Raw genomic sequence first — 21,985 nt, forward strand, 5'->3', positions numbered from 1 at the left:
GCATTGTGACCTTTTTTTTATACCTGATTTGAATTCAAATCAATTACTGTAGAATTTAAGAGACTTCCATCCTCCACTGTATAACGAGCCTAGTAATAAACTGTTAAGGAATATTTTAAATAGGATTAGTAAAGTCTGTTGACACAGTCATTAAAGTTCAAAACGGAAGCTGGCCTAAACACAGCTTTTATATATAACCCCCTAGAAGGCAAGTTAAGTTATAAATAGTGATTTGTTTAGCCGTTAAATTATAAACAGGATTACCATGCAAATTGACATGCAACTGTGATCATTAATTATTGACTGCAGAGAAAAGAGAAATTTTAAAAGTACTATTCCTGATTACAAAAATCGTGCCAGTTGTCATAAATAATCTGTAAAATGTCATACCTTTCATATTCCCAGTTATTAAACACACAAAATTCATACATCCTGGAAGATTTAGGAGAATTATTTATGAGACATGAAAACATATAGATAAGTTATTGGTTCAAATCTAGCCAAGATCGGTAGTGACCAGTACCATACAGTAGCCTATATGAAATAGGCTGGTAACCTCAATCTAGTTCCCAATGAACAAATATCTACTCTTTTTTAAAAAAATAAAAAAATAAATAAAAAATAAAAGAAAGCACAATTGGCACTCTTGGTAGAAAAATAAAGTACAAAAACTGAAGACTGTGGCCTAGTGCACAGAGCACTGGACTGGGATACAGGAGATCTAGGTTCCAGCTCTGCCACTAGGGTGCAGGTGACCATGGGCAAGTCACTTCACTTCTGTGCCTCAGCTCCCTATCTATAAAATGGTAAGTCCTTTGTAAAGCACTATGAGATCTACTGATAAAAAGTGCTATTAGGTATTATTAATGTACATAGACACTGAACTACTTTTTGCCCAAGGACCCCTTTCCAAACATAGTTTAGACACATTGTCAAGGTCAATGTGTGTGATGTTTACATCATTGCGGCTTGTGTCACAACACTTCTGTGAATAGGTAAAGTGCTTTAGGTTGGGATTTTCAGTGCTGTTGAAGTGAGTTTAGACATCTTTCATTAGTTATAAGAAAAAATTAAAATTAATGGAAAATCCATCTGATCCCCCCCTAGACAGGTTTGAAAGTTCCAACCAGAGTCTCCAGACCTAACATTTGGGCCAAACAAGAAAAGAAAAGAAGATTAAAAAAATGAAAATAACTTCTGGAGACAAGTTAAAATTCACCATGTCATAGAAAAAAGAGGGTTTAAGGAGACATTTCATGCATAACCCATTTGTGGCTATATTAAAGACGACACCATGTGTATCTACGAATGTGCTGGTTTAAGGACAGCGTTTCAGCTGTATTTGAATTTCCTAGTATTTGCCAATTTATAGAAGATTTTTAATTTTAGATTTGACATTTTTGGAGAGTAAATGCACATAAGTGATTGCCTGACTCATTATATTAAAAGGTGTTGACTTTAATTGATGTGGACATGGAAACAATAAGACAGGCACATGACATTATACGGAAGTGTGGAGGCTGCAGGTTTATTTAACAAATACCTAACTGGGGCAAATTACCCCAAACTACTCAGCAGGGCTATTTCAGTGCAGATCTCAAACGGGCACCAGTGACCCCTGTTGCATTATTAACCAGATGATGAGGGTGAAGGCAGTTGCACTAAGGCCTGCTAAAGGAATCTGTCAAGATACCATAGTCCTGACCTCTCCTCACCAGAGGTAGAAGAGTCACAAGCTGTGCCAAACATTGAGGTATGCCACCTTACCATGCCATGCGAGTGCCCAGGACAAATGCTAGAACAACCCACTGGGATACAGAACTCCCAAATGAACCTTACTAAATCGGCAAACAACACTGGAGCCTAAAGTTGTGACAACCGTAATTTAACTAACAACTTCTCCCCCTCCCCACAACTAGACCTCTTGGATGCAGTGGTCCCACACAACAGCTCGCTAATTTTGTCACTGAGAAAAAGCCTTTCTAGACCTATAACTGGTGATCAGCCATTCCCGTCATCCCAGGATATCCAGGAAACCCGATATAAAGATGGGAAGAGGGGGGCTGAATCAGTGCGTCAGCAATGGCTCCCCATACCCTGGAATACTTCCCATACTTTCCTTTCACCCTCCCAAAGACAGAAGTCCGTAACACAGACCTGCATCACCTCCACTGCCTATTGGCAGTAGTGGTGGGTGGGAGATGCCCAAGTACCCAGACATGCCACTGGGTACCTACACAATGCCTACCCACACAATGAGGAAGGAGCAGGAAAAAGGGAAAACCACTAACTCTCAACAGGGGAAGAGGAGGAAGGTGGAAAAAGGAATAATGCTTCCAGGACAATACTATTGCCCACCCCTGAATGAAGAGGTCCACACAACTTCCAGTCTCACCACAGCCCAAACTTGGATAGCAGAGTAAGCATTTCTTAACATATTAAGCGATTTGAGGGATAGTTCTCAATTAATAGTGGGTTGTAGGACTAAAACACCCGCTTAGAGACAGAGTTTAACTTTGGATTTAAGGACACATTTCTATCTCCGACTAATATTTCTAGGACATTGCTTAGACCCATTACTCAGATGCTTTTTGTGAGTGATTATATATAGAGAAAATCCAAAAATATTTAGAACTCTCATAATAAACTTTCAGAAATACTTGCAACAAATATTTTGTACTCATTTAAAGAGAGCTGTTCTTGCATCTAGTAACTGAAATAAAGTCATAATGATCTGTTAAACTAACAGAGTTTTAAAAAAGAAAAGGAGTATTGTGGCTCCTTAGAGAATAAGTTGTCATTTTGTCCTGTCACGATCATTACAGAAATAAGGAAGATGAGTGTAAGTTTAAGCCCCAGGACTGAATAACTTACTTTGTTAGGGAACAGAACATGTTATAGAGTAAGTTAACCGAAGAAAAAGATTATGAGTGAGGCTTCACTTTTGTCAACAGTACAGACTGTAATTTCTGGAGAAATTAGGTATTACATTCCTATGTATTCATTAAAAAGCTTCCTGTGCTCTTACAGAATCTTATGCTACACAACTGCTTTAAAAGAACTGCTTATGACATGGGGAGATAATAAGGACAATAGGTAATAAATCTCTAGGATGCTATTCCAGAACTTCAGATGTTATCCCTTTTATGAATTTATGCTTCCGGGGCAAAACAGAGCTTGAACTTCACCTGTGTCTTGACATATTCTCAAGATGTTAGCCTAAATCAATAATACATGAGGATTAGCTATGTGGTCTCTGATATGAATCAGTACTAGTCTCACTACTTGCAGCTCTAGGGGAAAAATATTATATATTTCTGAGCACTCTGATACCAGCTACTTTCCATGAGCCAAATGATATTGCAAATGCATGCTCCATCTTAAGTTTTCTTCCACAATGAGTTATTCTATCTATAATTGTCATACTACTTTGACTGAGAGTTCCTTGTTTCAGCAACCAGCTGTGATACTGGATTAAGAACTAACACTTTCTGATATGGGCTGCTCTGAATGATTCTGTGTGTGTAGAAGCACATCCACCTTCCATATCTCCAACCCCTGGTGCCTGTGGGCTACCACATTTGAGTCTACAGATCTAGCCACAAAAATCCAGCAAAGAAAGATGCATTTAGCTACCTGATCTTTTCCTGTTAAGCTTTTGTTTGATGGAAATTTTCAAGAACAAAACCTTAGACCTATGATAGACCTACGATTGCAATTACTTGCCAGATTTCTCTGCACAGGCTAGTCAGCCCTTACAGACCTTGGGTTCCAAATCATCTCCAGCATCAAGACAAAAGGGAACCTGCTACTTGTCACAAAGGCTGTCTAGGAGTTCCAATTATCTCAAGGACACAAGGAGAAAGACAAACAGCTATGAGACTGCATTGGGAATGTTAACAGGCAAAAAGCAGCAACTGACTATATAAGGGAAACATGGCAGCTGACATCATGAATTTGCTGTCAAAAACAAAAAACTGAAAAATGAGAGAAATACTGTTTCTTCTGTAATCTTTTTCATTTACAATAATCTTTGGTGTTACTTTAACACTTGTAGGGAAAAACTTTTCAGACAGTAGGGTGGGATCTAAGCTCATGACCTTTAGTTTATTTTGCTGAGTTTTCCTGATACATCTGTGGTTCTGGAAAGTAAAAAAGGCAGAATCCCACATTCAGAAGGACAAAAGTTTTGGACATTTTCAGGAAAAAAAATGCACAGGTTATTCATTGAGGAAGATGAATAGCATTTGTAATCCCTGTGAAAACAGTTTTTTCTCACCATGTTCACCTCATAAACCTTGTTTTTCCAACAGTTATAACTCTGTCTCAACACCAGGTAAGAATGGTAAGTCATCAAGACTGATGAGCCAGATATTTTCTTTAAAACAATCTTGGATCAGGCCATCCAGTACAGGAATTAGGTCTTTAAAAGCTAAGAGGAGAAGCAGCTTCTCACGTGTGATTTGAAAAAAACTACAGTGGCAGTGTTTAAGCACTTCCATGGTCTAGTGTGGAAGCTAGATCCTTCTGTTAACAGACAACTGCTACATAAGTGCCCTTATTTAGATTGAAATGATGACAGTAGGAGAGAAGAAAGACTGCAACAAGTTTGCTGTTGGTTCTGAATCCCATATGTACAGTAGCATGGAAAAGGATCTTCTCCTGTGAATTTATTTATTTATTGAGAACACGTTAGAAATTAAATGCAAAAGAATGAGTAATTAAATTAAAGCAGTATTTTGTCCGCAATACTGAACTCAAAAGTAAAAAGACTCCAAAAAAAAGATGGTTGCTCTGACAACTTGCCCCCTGCAATTCTCCCTTTATCTGTTGTATTTTCTGCCTGTATCGGTTGTATTTTCTATCCCTCTTTCTCTTAAGAGTAATATTAATTAATGTTTATCAGCACACACAAGAGATTATATAAACTGCACAATGTGCATAGCAGGAAAACCTCAATAGTGCAAATTTCCTGACCTGAGTGACTGCAGTCTTAACATTACATTAATTCTAAGATTTTTATTCATTGAACACACTAGCATATTAACAAGCACTTTTCAGTAACAGGGAACTTACTAACCAAACTAGAAAAGGAGAAATTAAAAATGTCTAGACCATGTTAATATATGTGAGTTAACTGCAAAGGTGCTTCAATATTTGGATATTGATTTGACAGATATTTAGAAGGTGATCATATTCCTTGAAAAATAACTATTTTCGGATCAAGACTCCTGTAGTGCATGTTTTTCATATACCAAAGAACATCATTTCTAAATTCTAGACAGTCTTTAAGCTTGTAAAAAGAGATAACTAGGCATTCAATGCTTCACTACTGGAAGGCTTAGAATCTTTACATAGCCACAAAATCAATTGCCATTTTCAGAATAAGCATCACTGAGAAGACAGCTTACTAAACATAAAACATACTGCCAGCTGTATCATTCCCCAAGTACGGTGACAAGAGAAAGTCTTACCATAAAATGTTACCACCACCTGGGGGAAGGAGAAGAAACAACAACCCCCAAACCACATATTACAGTTGTGCTTCATCAGGGATAGAATGTTGGCCAATGTGAGTTTTGTTCATTTACTACACCTTTGATTGATATAGCTTCACCGGCTTCCTTCCCCTACAATTCCGCAACTTTGCAGCACCACCTTTTATTTATAGCATTTGTATGTACTTCATATTTTAGAAAAAATATAAATTAGTGCTATTTTTTATTTCTCAACCCATAAAGCTAGGCTTCCATGGTACCATGAGACCAAAGGTACAGGACTCAAGGAAATTTTACAAAATATATTTTATAAACTTCTGAAGTTTACTTAAAATAGCTTTCCTATACATAGTAAGGTCACTATTTTAAGGTCTAGCCTCAGAACTTAACAACTTAAGCATTAAGTCATTTAAAAGAGGGGATTCATAGATTTCTAAAGTAACAAAGACTCTATTCATAGCTGTGATTTACAGTGATATATCCACATTTAAACTTCAAAGACTGACTATCCATCCTACAATTTGATTTTTGAAAGGAAAATGTGACTAAAAGGCAAGAGAAATGGTTATTTATACACACAGAAATCTACAGTATAAGATAAAGACCTCAAACATACAAAAGCCAATACCATAAATTGGTCAATGGATTTTGAAATTCTTGTCAAAGAAACTTATGCAGTTATACCTTTGGTTCTGTATGTATGCATGCAGGTTGGTTCTCCTAGGGCAAGGCCACTACTCCAGAAGCTGATCAAAATGTGCCTTTGGCTTGGTTGTACTTCCTGCATATCCTTGGGAGACTAAAGCAACGTTAGTGCATAGTGATTCCGTATTGGCAACTTTGATGGTGCTTGTGACTAATTATTCTTCTGGCACGGGTACAATATGTATAGGAGGACTACATTGTAGTACCCTTATTCATAAAGAATAAATTCATAAAGAGTAACACCTAGTGGTTTCAACTACTCTTAGAGTAAGGCAGTATTCAACTTGCATAATATCACATCACAATCTGGCCCTTAAATTGCAAACGTTCCAGGACAGGGGCCATCTCTTAAACTGTGTTAGCACAGTGCCCAACAGATCCAGGTGCTAATCTTGACTGAAGCCTTTGGATGTTATAATAATTACTGACATTCTTTCAATCCCTTCTCTTCCCCAAGGAAGTACGTTTCCATATTTTACTTTATCATCAAGCAGGTATCTATGATATCTCAGGTATTTCAAGTAAATACGAGTAATGTCTGAGGTACTTTGGGACTATCCAACTCCACAATACAGCAAAGTCATGGCAGGATAAAGACATTTGCCATCGGTGACATATATAGCAATTTCCTGCATATCCTTGGGAGACCTTATTTAACTAAGTTTAAGTATCTTTGGGAGTCTGTTGTAGTAAATGCAAAATGCATGCATTTTTGTGGGCTGAAATTTCATGCAACCTCTCTAGGGGGAGATGTGATGTGAGGCCTCGGAGTTCACAAGACTATATTGAAAATGTGTCAGACAAGAACAGGCTTTTGGGAGTAAGTCTGAAGTGGATTTTCTGGGGAATACATAGGGAAAGGTTAATGCATATTCCCCCCACTTTCCCCAACAAGCCTTTTGAAGCTATGCCCTGAAAAGTGCATCACTACCTGCTGATTACCTGTTCCCAGAGACTAGATCAAAGGCCCCAGCTACATAAAGAAACAGATGAACTGCCCAGCCTGCACTCTGGTTCAGAATCAGAGACAGTTATGAACTTGTAACTATGAAGAAAAGCCAGCTGTGGGTTTTGAAGGGCTGACACCAACCAGAGCTTGAGGTTCAGTTTGGGTGACATTTGGTAAGCTTTTTAGCATGTGTAGGATCTTTTATTGTTTTTAAATGTTTTCTCTGTAATGCTTTCGCCTCAAGAATAAACGTGCTTGCTTAACAAAAGGTGTGTGGTAACTTGTGTCTGTGGGCAATTACACTGTTCATAGCCTCTAGAGAGAAAGCAAAGATACTGGCCTGTTTAGGCAGTCTGGCTTGCTGAGAATATCAGAGTCAGCAGGGAACTTTGCAGCCTGGAAAAACCCTGGTCCCAAGGTCACCAAAGAGAGGTGATGGCTGGGAGCCAGAAGCTTAAACTGGGTGCCCTGGTTGGACCATGGAGGAGGAATACTTGCCCTGAACCTGTGATACCAGCTTCTAGCTATCATCCGTTCTGAAGCACACTGGTTGCTTGGATGTCATTCCGGGCAATGGTTTTGTATGCCGGACAACAGCCAAATGATTTTGTCTGCCTTTCAGTTGTATTTTTAAGAGAGTTATTTGCTTAGGTTTGAATAACTGAGGTCTTGTGGGAAGTCAAGTCCTTGTTAATCTACCCATTTGCACCTGTGGTGAGGAAGCTAGTTTTTATTAATGTATTTTTAGGATCCAACAAAACTAGTGACTGATCTTTAGGGTCACAGTCAGTGAGCCTGAGTAGCATTCTCATCTATCATGTTACTCTGTGGGTATTCTGCTGAGAATGTGAGATGTTCATACTAGTAAATCTAGACATGCAATGTGGCGTAATGTCATTGCCTACAGGTAAAGTGCTTTGTTTGCAGTACTCAGAGAAGGGTCTTAATCAGGTGCCACTTTTCTGCACGGTTTCCTTGCAAATCCAGTGGACTCTGATGAACAATAGTTTCAACGTTGGGCTTCATGCAACTTCTAACACCATATAATGTTTAATAAGCTCTGAGGTGTCAGGTTTGTCAGGGAAGAAGGCAAAAACCTTCTCATTAACTGCAAAAATGCACAGCATGGTCCGAGTCTGTTCAGGTTTGTAAAAGCTGAGAAAACAGTGGGTATTCCCAAAGGCTAACACCAACATAAGCATAATCACTCCTATTTTATTCCTACAGTCACACCAATACCGGCTTGATACCAACACCTACATGATTTAAAAGTAAGAGAGGTGTAAACCCAAAATTTTCACAGAAAGTTTCTTATGGACTGTGACCAAAGGGAGGGGGTGTAGAAATTTTTATTCCATCTAGCATCAGGAATGTTGTACTCACAAAGTGTGTTACTGAGGCACCAGAGTCAGAGAGAATTGTGTGACTAATTAGTAATCAGGGATTTCCTAAAACCTCCAACTGCTGGTCAAACCAGAACCCATTTCAATTTTCTTTGAGCACAGACCTAGGAGACATTAGTGTCTGATCTATATGTTTGGAAATTAAACTATTGCTACGAGATACTGCATACACAGAGGTTCTTGCTAGCCTTCCAGTACCAGATTACTTTTTCAGTGCAATGTACTATGCATCCAGATAAGTCTCAAGACCATAATAGGACATCCCTTTTTAGAAAGTTTTCTAAAGGTTATCCTTTAAAAAAAAAAAAAAAAAAAAGAAAAGAAAAGGAGTACTTGTGGCACCTTAGAGACTAACAAATTTATTAGAGCATAAGCTTTCGTGGGCTACAGACCACTTCATCGGATGCATGGAATGGAACATATAGTAAGAACATACATACATACACACACACACACAGAAGGTGGAAGTTGCCATACAAACTGTAAGAGGCTAATTAATTAAGATGAGCTATTATCAGCAGGAGAAAAAAACTTTTGTAGTGATAATCAAGATGGCCCATTTAGACAGTTGACAAGAAAGTGTGAGGAAACTTAATTTAGGGAAATAAATTCAATATATGTGTAAAAAGAAAAGGAGTACTTGTGGCACCTTAGAGACTAACAAATTTATTTGAGCATAAGCTTTTGTGAGCTACAGCTCACTTCACGAAAGCTTATGCTCAAATAAATTGGTTAGTCTCTAATGTGCCACTATTACTCCTTTTCTTTTTGCGAATACAGACTAACACGGCTGCTACTCTGAAACCTGTTAATATGTGTAATGACTCAGCCATTACACATTAAAAGTTATTCTTCTAATTTACCAGTTCAGGTAAGGATTACAGTACAGTAGATTGTATGTAGCTCACCAGGACAAACCAAAGACTACACTGTCCAGCAACAGAACCCAGAATGTTCTACAATATGCACTGCCATTCTCTCAATATTCAAATGAAGGAGATTGCATCATAAAAAAAGACAGACAGCCAAGTTGGCAATGACAGAACTTACTGCAAAGTATTGTTTTAGGGTAGACTTTAGCCAGTCAGCTTTGAGTTTTTTAGCGGAACAAAGACAATGAAAACACAGAAATTTAACACAAGCCAGTATTAACCGTTTGCTTTACAATTTTTTCATTTAAACTTCTTTTCTGGCTTACATACTTCCTATTTTCCAGTGTTAACCAGAGCACAAGTCAAGAAAATACTAAAGAAGATTCTATACATTCTATAAAATAGCCCACAATAATTCCACAGAATTCTCTTTTCTCCATTGCTTACCTAGCCATTCGAATTTGGCTATGTAAACAACATCTGTGCAAACAGAGATTAACTTTACAAGAAAAAGAACAATGGATGTCCTGATAGAGGAGGGAAAAAGACTTAAGAGCACAAATTTCAGACACTCATCAAATAAGTGTAGGCCTCAGTAAACTCTAGTGGTTAGAATTCTGAATGCTGGAACTCATAACGTTTAGTAGAAAAAGAGACTGAATCAATCAGAATCTCTGATGCAAGGTTTATTTTAAAAATAGCCTTGGGCTACATCCCATAGACCACCTCTTTGTCTAAATTAAAGTCTCACACAGGGCACTGTAACCTGTCTTAATTAACGAGCTCCTGTAAAAGTAATGATGCTTTCATACATGCTACCCTGAGTACTCTACTGTGATTGCCACTAAATGCTTTGATGTGGCTGTTCAGTGAAACTCTGATGTTTCTTTGGGGCCCTCTCATAAACTGTAATCTTTGCGACAGGGCTGAAGAGAAACTGCCCCACGTGCACCCTTCATGTGAAAAAAGAGCTATGCTGTAAATATCACAGCTGTGAATGGTGCATAGAATTGGGGTGAAGGCACCTTCATTGACAACTTCATTTTCTCATTTTTCTGAGCAAAGACTCAAGTATACAAATGATATAACTGCTACTGATAACAACCCCATTTTCAGAGACTAAAAAACTAATGCAACAGAGAAAGTCAACAATAAAAACAGAAGGATAAACAGACTGAGGCCTATAATGAGCCATTTTATGTAAATCCTTCAGCATTTCTGAATCTACGCATTTCTTTTGGCTTTTTTGTGCAACAGGATAAAAAGTCATCTCCAACCTCATTCAGGGCTGAGATTATATACACTAAATTTGGGGTAATTCTATATTAGACTTCAATCTGACAGTTAAAGATCCATTGATCTAAAAAACAACAGTGGTTTCCTATGTTATGATCACTTGTACCTAATTACATTTAAGTAGTCTATAATCCTAGCCAGTAATATTATGTACGTACACACACACACGGTGCTTTAAAAAGAGGCCACTTCCCAAAGTTGAAAACGATTAACAAAATTGACAAGAAAGAAACATAAAACAGCATGAATGATTATTGGGAGCTGTTTCAAAATGTTCTACTAGATACTCAAACCATTTCCACTATCAAAAAAGGCTTCTTCTATTAAAAAACTATCCTGGTTAAAAATGGAAATGAAAGGAACAATAAACATTTTTTAAATTATTATATATCTCAAATGGGAAAAAGGGGAAGTTGATAGCAATGACTATAAATTAACCATAATAAATACAAATAATTGATAAGAAAAATGCAAACAACTCTATGGCCAGCATGATTAAGGACGAAAAGAAGGGATTTATAAAAAAAATTATCTAGAAATAGAATAGGTCCATTACTAGACAGCGATGAACTAAATGTTCAAATAATGCAGAAAAACAGCAGTAGTGTTATACAGTATAAAAATTTCTGTTCTGTATTTTGGAAAGAAGCTGGATGATGTAGTCACTACTCATTATCATAATAAAATACTTGCTATTCCAACAATAACTAGGCAGGATGTTAAACAGCAACAGCTAAGTTAAACATATTTAGATCTGAAGTACCAGATAACTTGCCCCCAAGAATTTTGTTTTTAAAGTTGATCAAGATGCTCTGTGAGCCACTGAGGTTGATTATTTAAGTAATCTTGGAATACTGGGGAAGTTCTGGAGGAATGGAAAGAAGCTAATATTGTGCCAATTTTTAAACTGTGCAAATGGAAGTTACAGGTAGTTATCAATTAGTTTGATGTGACCCGAGGCAAAAATGATGGAAGGGCTGATACAGGATTCAATCAAAATATTGAAGGCTGCAGCATAATTAATGCCAGTCAACAAAGTCTTATAGAAAATAGGTCTTGTTAAACAAACTTGACATCGTTTTTTGACAAGAGTTTGGTTGATAAAAGCAACTGCATTAATATAGTTAGACTTCTCTAAGCCATTTTTCTTAGTGCCATGTGACATGACTTTCTGAACATAAAATAAGCACTATTAAAAAAACCTAAACAGTGTAGCACATATTAAATGGACTAAAAACTGGCTGATAAGATTTAAAAAAAACAATTGTAAACTTGGAATGATCATCATTGGAATATTTTTAGTGGTTCCTCACAGGGGTCTGCTCTTCGCCCAATGCTAATCAATATTTTTATCAATGATATGCAAGTAAAGCTGGCAGATGACACAGAAGTTGTTGGAGAGATAAATTATAAGGATAGGTTAATTCCATACAATGATCTGGATCACTTAAACAACCTGTGGTTTAATACAGCAAAATGCAATGTACTTTCACAGAATGGTGGACTGTATTTTGGAGAGGACTGTTACTGAGAGGGACTTAGGGTTCATGGTGGACAGCTAGCTGAACATGATCTTCCAATGCAGCATGATGGCTAAGAAAGCTAGCATGATCCTTGGTTGTATATGCAGGGGAATACAGAATAAAGGGAGTGGGGAATAAGAGTAGGGAAAAAATTATTGCTACAGAATACAATATTAGAGAGACTGTTACTGGAATACTATGTCCAGTTCTCTTGTCCACACCTAAGAGAATATTGACAAAATGAAAAGGGTTCGGGAAAAAAAAATTTAAGAATTATTTAAGGTCTAATCTCCCTTACAGGGAGATACTAAAGAAATTCTATTTATGCTAAAGAAGGTGAAGAAATGATTTGATCATGATCTGTAAGTACCTACATGGGCAAAGATCTTTGATAGTAGAAAGCTCTTTAATTTTGCAAACAAAGTCATAACAAGATCCAATGGCTGGAAGGAGACAGACAAATTCAGACTAGAAGACAGACAAAATTTTAACAAGGAAGGTAATTAACCACTGGCACAACCTACCGAGGGATGTGAAGGATTCTCTGTCACTTAGCTACCTGACTCTTATTGATTTGAATGGAAGCTTGGCACTTAATTCCCTTTGAGGATCTGGGCTCTAGTCTTTAAATTAAGATTAGAATTTTTAAGTAATGCCATAGGTCAGCCAGAAGTTTTGTGGGCTTGAAATAGGTGAAATTCTATGGCCAAATGTTATATCGAATGTCAAGATAGATGATTGTAATGGTCCCTGCTGCTTTAAAATCTAAAACTAAATGTTATGAAGTTTTTTGGATATGAACATAGGGCCTGAACCTACAAAAAGTCACTCCTTCAAGTCGCTTCCTCCCACACATGAATGAAATCCCCCTCAGTGCAGAGGGACAGCATAAGGCTTTCCCACCACTTACATTCTCAAAATAAGGATTAAGTGGGATTTAAGACATTGTGTGGGCCTCCTGCACAAGGGTGAATTTCAGCCATATCTGTGGAAGAAAGCTAGTCATACTAGTACCTTTTCAGGATTAGGTTTGTAAACAACAGCTCTATTTAAAAATAAACTATTCTTAAAGTACACACAGCAGTAAGTACTACCTGCATGCACACAAAATATTTAATTACTATTTTTCCTAATTTACACAAATCTGATATTCCAATGCAGATATTAAAAATGAAGCTTCACTATACTTTTCAGAAAATGAAGATATGAATTACACTATCTAGGTTACAACAGTAAAAGCTTGCTAGTCAAATCAGTTTAATATTGCATTATTCTTGTATGCAGTTCTTATCCACCAAAGCTTAAAATGTACCATAAAGAAACAAAAGAACTTCTACTGCTAAACCTGTGACTCTAAAATCAGCTCTTTGATTATACAGCTTTTAAAATTTGATCAAAATGATTACTTCTTCTCTTTGTATCTACACTCAAAAGAATGGATATTCTGAGCTAATGTAAATATTAAATGAAGCCATATACAATAAAAATAAAATGATTTGCTTCCATTTCATCCATACTTAAATCACAAATTTATACCAAATAAATCTTCAATTAACAACTGAAGAAAAAGGCAAGAATGTGCTACAGACTCTTAAGTACCAACTAGATTATTAAAAGCAGAAAGGATTCCTATTACGATCTCTCAGTCTAGAAACCACTGTTCCATAAATCTAATATGGATTCCTTTCTATGTATCAATTCAGAATTGTTGGTTTTTTTCATAGTTACCCACTGAAATATTCACTTAATTTTAAATCTTTCTATCAAACCTTGAATTTTGCTTTCTTCTTTTTATAACAATAAAACACTAGATTGTTAGTTACCAACTTGGAATTCCAGTTAGGACTATAAAACAATCAGTACTCCAATAACAACGTTTCAGTCTGCCTGAAAATGCAAGTTTTTAACATCACTTAACAAAGAGGAACGAATAAAATCGTTTTAGTAAAACGTTCCAGACGTAGTTTCATTTTTATAGTAGGTATACTTTAGTTTAATGATGACATTGCCACTACAATGATGATGCATTATTAGATATATGTCTCACACATGCACATATGCACACTAGTTCAAATATTAATTGTTTTGGGGAAGTTTAGTGGCCTGCACTAAAGTCAAACTAGGAAAAAAAAAGTCAAACAGGAAGTCAAACTAGAGGACCACAGTGGTTCATACTGGCCTTAAAAATCTATACTTCTATGCTAAACCTTTGCAAAGTTGGCAATGTAATTATGCCTCGTTAAACTAGTTTTTAATTATACCCTAATTAAGAGTTCACGGGTTACATTTAAAAAAAATATGTGAGAGGCTATACCCTAGATGTATTGATAAAGAACTATACCTTATACAAATGAAAGGATCTATTTCTATTTGAAAATGAAGTTACTAAAAGAACAATTGCCACACATTTTCCTAAAAGTTCCCAGTAGCAAAAATAAGCCTATAAATACAGTATCCGAGAATCTTTGGATTAAGTATCAGTCAGTAAAATAAGAAGCTGTTTCAAATGTAAGGGAAAATTCTTGATGTTAATTTTGCTAAAATAGGAGAGACTAACAGCCATAAAAGAGAACTATTACACAAGCCAGATATGGGAACAAGGAAATAGCTTCCTAATGGCATCAGCATGAGTGAATTACACTAGATACTATATTTTGTGTTTCTATAGCATCTTCCATCTAAGGATCTCAGAGCACTATACATTAAGAAAATTAAACCTTGAAACCCTCCTATGAAGCAGATGTGGTGTGACCTATATTTTACACAGGGGAAACAAAGGCGGAGAGGTCAGGGTTAGGGGTCTTGGTCACCCAGCAAGTCAGTGAGAGGGTGAACAGAGAAGTACCTTGTTCTGACTCTTTCTTGCAAACATATTGATTTACAATCCTCCAACGTATACATAAAAGCAATTTTTTTCATGTTTATAAATATTTATACAATTTAATCAATGTATAAGTGCTGTAAAAATCCAATTGCTCAATATAATCATACTCATCAGGTCAGCTTGATCACTGAAGGTTTACTTGTGGAACTATGACTTAGCTATAAGTGCCAAGGAAAACTATCCAGACATCATTTGATGCCTTACTACATTAGTAATTTGCTCTATTCTTATTCATTTTTTCCACTTGGGCAGGTACTACAGTGTAATAATGCATACAGATATCAAAAATGTAAGAATAATTGAAAGGACAAGTTACACAGTATTCCTCTAATTATAAAAGCCAAATGGGAAACAAATTCCCTATCTGATGGATTATCAATGCTAACAAGAGTTATGTGAAATCTAGACTACCCAAGTGCTTATTAATGTGTACATTATAACCTCCAGCTCTTACCTGTTCTCAATCTGAAAGGTCATTCTTGCATTTTTCCTTCAATTTTATTTGTGGTATATCAGAAGAGGACCATTTCCAGCAGTTGACATGATCGTCTGAGGAACAGTGGGGGAGTCTGTTCCTCAGACATTCTTGTCAACTGCTGGAAATGGCCCACCTTGATCATCACTACAAAAGGTTCCCCCCGCCCCCGCTCTCCTGCTAGTATTAGCTCATCTTAACTGATCACTCTCCTTACAGCGTGTATGGTAACACCCATTGTTTCATGTTCTCTGTGTATATAACTCTCCCCACGGAATGCATCCAATGAAGTGAGCTGTAGCTCACAAAAGCTTATGCTCAAATTGGTTAGTCTCTAAAGGTGCCACAAGTACTCCTTTTCTTTTTGCGAATACAGACTAACACGGCTGCTACTCTGAAGTCTCCCTCTTCAAGCCAGTATTTAAATGCATGCTTTAAGTGCTTTACTGAACTGGGGTCTAGAAGTTGATTTAACTCATTATGAAGCTTTTTAAGAAACCAGAGTTATAGTTATAACTATAGTTATAGTTTTGTACAGTATTACTTATCCTACAGTTATTACACCTCTTCAAAATCTCCAAAGCAATTCTTTTAAGTCATTTTGTCAACCTGTTGTCTCCCTTTTAGGAAGTTAGCCATTGTTCATGATCAATCAAAGCTGCCTGTGAATAGCCCCTGTGAAAACTGACCACTTAAAGACAAAAAGTAAAGGAGTACTTGCGGCACCTTAGAGACTAACCAATTTATTTGAGCATAAGCTTTCGTGAGCTACAGCTCACACACGAAAGCTTATGCTCAAATAAATTGGTTAGTCTCTAAGGTGCCACAAGTACTCCTTTTCTTTTTGTGAATACAGACTAACACGGCTGTTACTCTGAAACCTGTCACTTAGAGAAAATTTTGTGCTGACACTTTTACAGATCTTTGAAAAAAGCACTCTAAATAGCAGGTTATCCTCCAAATGCCTAGCACTACCAGAATAAAATCTTAAAAACAAACTAGCTAAAGACCCATCACACCAGTAATTCTCATTTTTAAAGTATCTTTGCATGTTTAAGCATATAAATTGATATGCACTTACTACTGTAAATTAGAAGTCAATGATCTGCTAGGTTTCATAGCAGTTACATACCTCAAGTAAATATACAGTATATAAAATGTACTTAAAGCTCAGAGGGGCATATACATTTGTTGTGTATCCTGAAAAATCTATTCAGTCTATTCTTTCATGGATACATAGGGAGTTCTTGTGCATATTTGCATGACCATGGGAGTTACAAACTTAAATTGTCTTTACATTCAAGATAGACTAGAACCCTATATCTTTCATTTCATCTATGCAGAATTTGTTTTGTATTCCAACTTAAAAGTCTGACAAATACAAACGTACCTCTGAGAGGGGAAAAAAAGATAAGTCAGCACAGAAACACGAAACATCAGAAAGAAAATCTGAACACTAATACATATGCATATACTGTGTGAACAGTATTGTTTTTAGTTTGTAGATTCATGTTGCAAAACATATCTGGAAACATAGCATCAACTGTGCTGACAATATAACAAGTGATGTTCTATTTGAAACAAAAGTTGTTATGGAAGCATCCTCCAAACTATCATGGCCTGTGTTACAGCAATAAATCAGTCAAAAAACAAACAAACCAACCAACCACTCAGTACTTCTTGCTACTGGTCTTTAACAATCCTCTGCTATCTGGCCATATCTACCAAATATAAAATCTGGCATGGAGGCTTTTTTGTGGATGCAATTAAAGGACATAATGTAGTTTACCTTTTGTATAAAATTAATTCAGACATCAATAAAATCTCTTTACTGTCTAGAAATTAATTTGCATTTAGAATATGTTGTCACCAATAATTTATACTGTGCTATTGAAGTCCTTTCATTTATTCCCCACTGTTACCAGACACAAGATTGCAAAAAGGGGCTTAATATAAATGCTATAAAAATTAAGTTTAGCGACCCTTCAAAATATATTTTTTTTTAAAGTCACAGAATGAGTAGTCTATGCAACTACCCCAAATCAGAAGTAGAATCAACCACCAGGAGTTTCTCGCATGGTATATTTTCAAACTAAAACCAAAAGCTCCACCCGAAACATTTGAATCTCTGTGTTATTACTTTCCTAAAATGATGCATGAAACCAAAATACTATAGTTAATATAAAATATATTAGCAGCATCCTCTGCACTACTGGTCATAAGCATAATTTACAGTTCTTCAAGGTAAGTTTTTCAAAATAAAACACGGTTTTTCCCCCCATCAGAATTCACAATCAAATTCCATGTTTTCCTACCTCAATCAGGAAGTCTCCAGTTCTCAAGCCAGCTTGCCATGCTACTCCCCCTTCGTCCACAGATTCCAGGTACTGCAAAGCAGGAAAGGCTGGAGTTGGGGTGAACTCTTCAATAGGTGTATCAGCTTTGAAAATAAATGTCATATTACAAATAAATAACACAATATTTGCAAATATAATTTTACTGAAAAAAGACTATTTATCATTATGATTTATGTAAAAACATACTAGGTGCTGAAAGTAAACTAGGCCTCTGCCGCACAAATAATCTAGATACAGGCAATCCCTTGGCCTTGGTACTCTACAGTTCTCCATTTTTGAGAAGTATATTTCCTTTTATTGCCACATAAAGCAATCAAAATGTGCAATAATAGTTCAATTTTGATAGTGAATGTCAAGGCCTTTTGGAAATGTAGTATATGTTAAAATGCCCATCTCATTCTCTGAAAGAGCTGACTAACATGTTTTATGATCTATAGCTGTAAGGAAAAGTCTTACCAACATTAAATGAAAATGTAAAAATCAAGCTAAGTTATTCTTTATATTTATATGCATCTCAAAACATGAACAGAAGAGATATCAGTTTCTATAGTAGAGAAGGCACAGCAGCCCTAGTAGCAGCGCTGTATCAGAAAAGATTTAGGATTAGTAAGGGCACTGGATCTTTTACCTGAGGAACTCAGACTCTCGTGAGAGAGAGCATGAGTGTGACTGAGAAATACTTGGGCTTCCACAGAGGGTGTAACCTCTGTTTGCTGCATAGACAACTCATGCCAGTTATTCAACAAACTGATAAAGACATTGGCTTTCCTGGGGGTTCCCACACACATGCATTTAACTAGGACGACAGAATAAATCCTTTTACTGGTATTAAAACAAAGAGATCGTATTAATAATTTTAGTGAGGGAAGATAAAAAATGGTGTCCCCAGAATGAGGGTGTGGAATATCCTTCCTTACCACATGTGGGCAAGCCTTGGAGCCAGGCAGGGCAAGGGAGAACCCACAGAAAAACTGAGGGGGGGCAAGAGATGGGACATACCATCAATATATTTTTTAAAACATAAAAGGAGTAAAATTTACTGCCATTGAAGTTAAAAAGCAGAGCACTAAATGTAAGGCTTTACTCTTAAGAATCCTCTAAAAGTAGATTTTACTCTAAGAAAAAGGTTAACATTTTAACATAGGAAGAAAAGCAATTTTTAGAACACACTACAGGCCATGCAACATATGTGCAGCTTCTGAAGATATAAAAAAGGATCATATTTTCATACTAAAACTGTACCAATGTCACCTTGCACAAGGTCCACACCTATTTTAAGCAAAACCCTAACCTGCCTTTTCTATTTTCTATTCATAGACATAATTTTAATAGACTGACATTTGAAATACAGAAGGTAAGATTTTTTTTCTTCCTCTGAAGCAAGACACCTGTAGTTTAGCTTAGATAGATAACAGAATAGGTACATGGCAAAATGTTGCAACCACCCTGGAAATAAAAATAAAACTAAAACTTTCTTCCTCAAGAAAGATAATGAGACAGCTCTGTACAAAATCCAAACTGCTCAAACAGAAACCACTAAAATCCATCTGAGTAGCACAGCATACAGCAAACGCTGTTGTCTAGCAACCAAGTGCACCAAGAATAAATTCCTGTTTATTTAGAGATGTGTGTGTATATATATTTTTACACATGCACACAGACACACACAGAAAAATACATACCTTTTGCCCCTCTGAGCACAAATCCAAATCCTTCATTGTCTTTTTTCTGCAGGACCACTGCCTTTTCTTCTATAATGCAGTCACTGTAGAGAGAATTCCGAGGATAGCGACCATTATTACATCCCTTCATCACCACTGTAGTAGCTGCTCCTCCAGTGTGCAGGTTCATCATCATCACAGCCAGTTAATCAAATAATATTGCAGTAACCAAGCATGGGGAAACAAAACAAAAAAACAAACCAACAGCAAACAATGTGGGGGAAAGACAAAAGACAAAGCTTAATGGTAAAAGAGAACATGACAATGCAACTTAGAGGGAATGAAAAGGCAGAGAGAGGAGAGAAAGAGGAAGAAATCATGCATGGTGGTTTGTGTTCTATATGAATGACTGAATGGATGTGTGATCATGTCATCTGTGGGTTAGCTAGGATTCTAAAAGAAAAGAAAGTAGGTGAGCTGAATGACAATATCATTAATAAACTCCTCAATCATGGATGTACCAGATGCATCTTCTAGTGAAGCCAAAATGAAACCAACCAGAAGAAAAATGAGGCAGCATTTTAAAATTTAAATTAGATCTGTTTTCTGTATTAGCCAGCTAAAAAGGCACAAATATAGTCAGAAAGCTATGCCTTGCATCAAAAGCCCTTTTTCAATCCTATTGAATGTTGCATGCTGCAAGAATCCCACATGATCATCTGACAACCTACAATGCTAACAACGTGCAGCTGCCTTGGCGTCATCAAGCACAAATCTCCACAGCATCAAGAATCTGCATAACTGAAATAGTAACAAGGCAAGTGCAATCATGAAAACAAATTTTTTAAAAATATTTCCTATTCCTTGCAAAACAGATAAATGCTATAAAACAGGGAGATAGTGAAAAGGACTCTGTGCAGACAGTATTCACTTAAAGAAAATGTAGCTTTAAGATTCTTTATCACATTGTCAAAGAAAAAAGTAGACACTGGATGAAGAAAATGCAGATTTGCAAAATAAGCAAATACAAACAGGCTTAGCTTGGATATTTTTTAAAATGTGCAAGCCTAGCTACAAAGATTTAAGTGGCCTGAACTTTTTTCCTCACCTTTCTTTCATCAGTACAAGGTAATTAGAGTTAGGTTAATAAGAAGTGAATACAAGGTAAGAAAACCAAACAATTTTAAGCACAGCTATCAAATACAGATACTACTGCCCAATAAAAGCTGCATGACACTTTTTAAATAAGGACAAGGTTAGAGGTTAAATAACTAACCACAAACAAAATGTACTACGAAACATAATGCTGCAGGGCTTAAAACTACACTACTAGTAAAGATGGAAGTAAATATGAACTAGGAGTGAATTATAATTCTCTCTGTTCCATACATGCAGATCAACTTCAAAAAGGAGATGCTTGAAGGAGACTTGAAATTGGCTGTTACTGCTCACCTATAGAATCCAGTCACTAAGGCTTCTTTTGCAGAGGAGAAGAAAGCATTCATTATTGCAAGAGAGTCAAACTGTTTTGGTACTATTATAAAAAGAACCCAGAGAGGGATGAACTCTGATAAAGAAAAAATGGTGGGAACTGCATATTTAAAGCTCTGAATAGAGATGTATGATTGCATCATGACACTTAAAGGGTAGGTCTACATCACCCGCCGGATCGGCGGGTAGCGATCAATATATCGGGGGTCAATTTATCACGTCTAGTCTAGATGCGATAAATCGATCCCCGAGTGCTCTCCCATCGACTCCGGAACTCCAGCGCCACGAGAGGCGCAAGCGGAGTTGATGGGGGAGTGATGGCAGTCAACTCACCGCCATGAAGACACCATGGTAAGTCGATCTAGGTACGTCAACTTCAGCTACGCTATTCTCATAGCTGAAGTTGTGTACCTTACATTGACTCCCCCCCAGTGCAAACCAGGGCTAAAATACCCAGAACTAACACCAATGGACACTTCCAAACTCTAGCACATTCATATATTACAGACAGTTTCTTATAGCTCAGCTTCACTTTAAAGAAATCCATTTAACAAGCACTTCAGGTAGAATGATGATGAAGGTAAGTATCAGACGTGACATTTAGAACCCACCCTCTCTCCATTTTCGATCCCACCATCAATATTCCAGTGTCAAAGCAACTAGCTGAATTTCCCCAGAAGTAATGTTCTTTGCACTGTGGATAAGCTGTGTTGGTCCCAGGATATTAGAGATACAAGGTAGATGAAGTTAATATCTTTTATTTGACCAACTTCTATTGGTGAAAGACAAACTTCTGAGATACACTTCGGCTCTAGGAAAGGTACTCAGAGTGTCATAGCTAAATAAAAGGTGGAACAGGTTGTTTAGCATA

General features: G+C 36.7%; 1 protein-coding gene across 2 annotated transcripts in view; it reads right to left on the bottom strand.

Moving 5' to 3' along the window:
- The window catches only part of SHANK2 (SH3 and multiple ankyrin repeat domains 2), a 612,060-nt gene that overhangs the window by 175,646 nt on the left and 414,429 nt on the right, over positions 1-21,985 (bottom strand). For both annotated transcript variants that reach the window (XM_037899997.2, XM_043548746.1), the window contains 2 exons: positions 19,645-19,727; positions 17,921-18,045 (listed from right to left, as the gene is read on the bottom strand). In XM_037899997.2, coding sequence (XP_037755925.1) covers positions 17,921-18,045; positions 19,645-19,727 — 208 coding nt within the window. The remainder of the gene's footprint in view (positions 1-17,920; positions 18,046-19,644; positions 19,728-21,985) is intronic.

The sequence above is a fragment of the Chelonia mydas genome, chromosome 6 (assembly GCF_015237465.2).
Source record: "Chelonia mydas isolate rCheMyd1 chromosome 6, rCheMyd1.pri.v2, whole genome shotgun sequence".
NCBI classification, from domain to species: Eukaryota; Metazoa; Chordata; order Testudines; family Cheloniidae; genus Chelonia; species Chelonia mydas.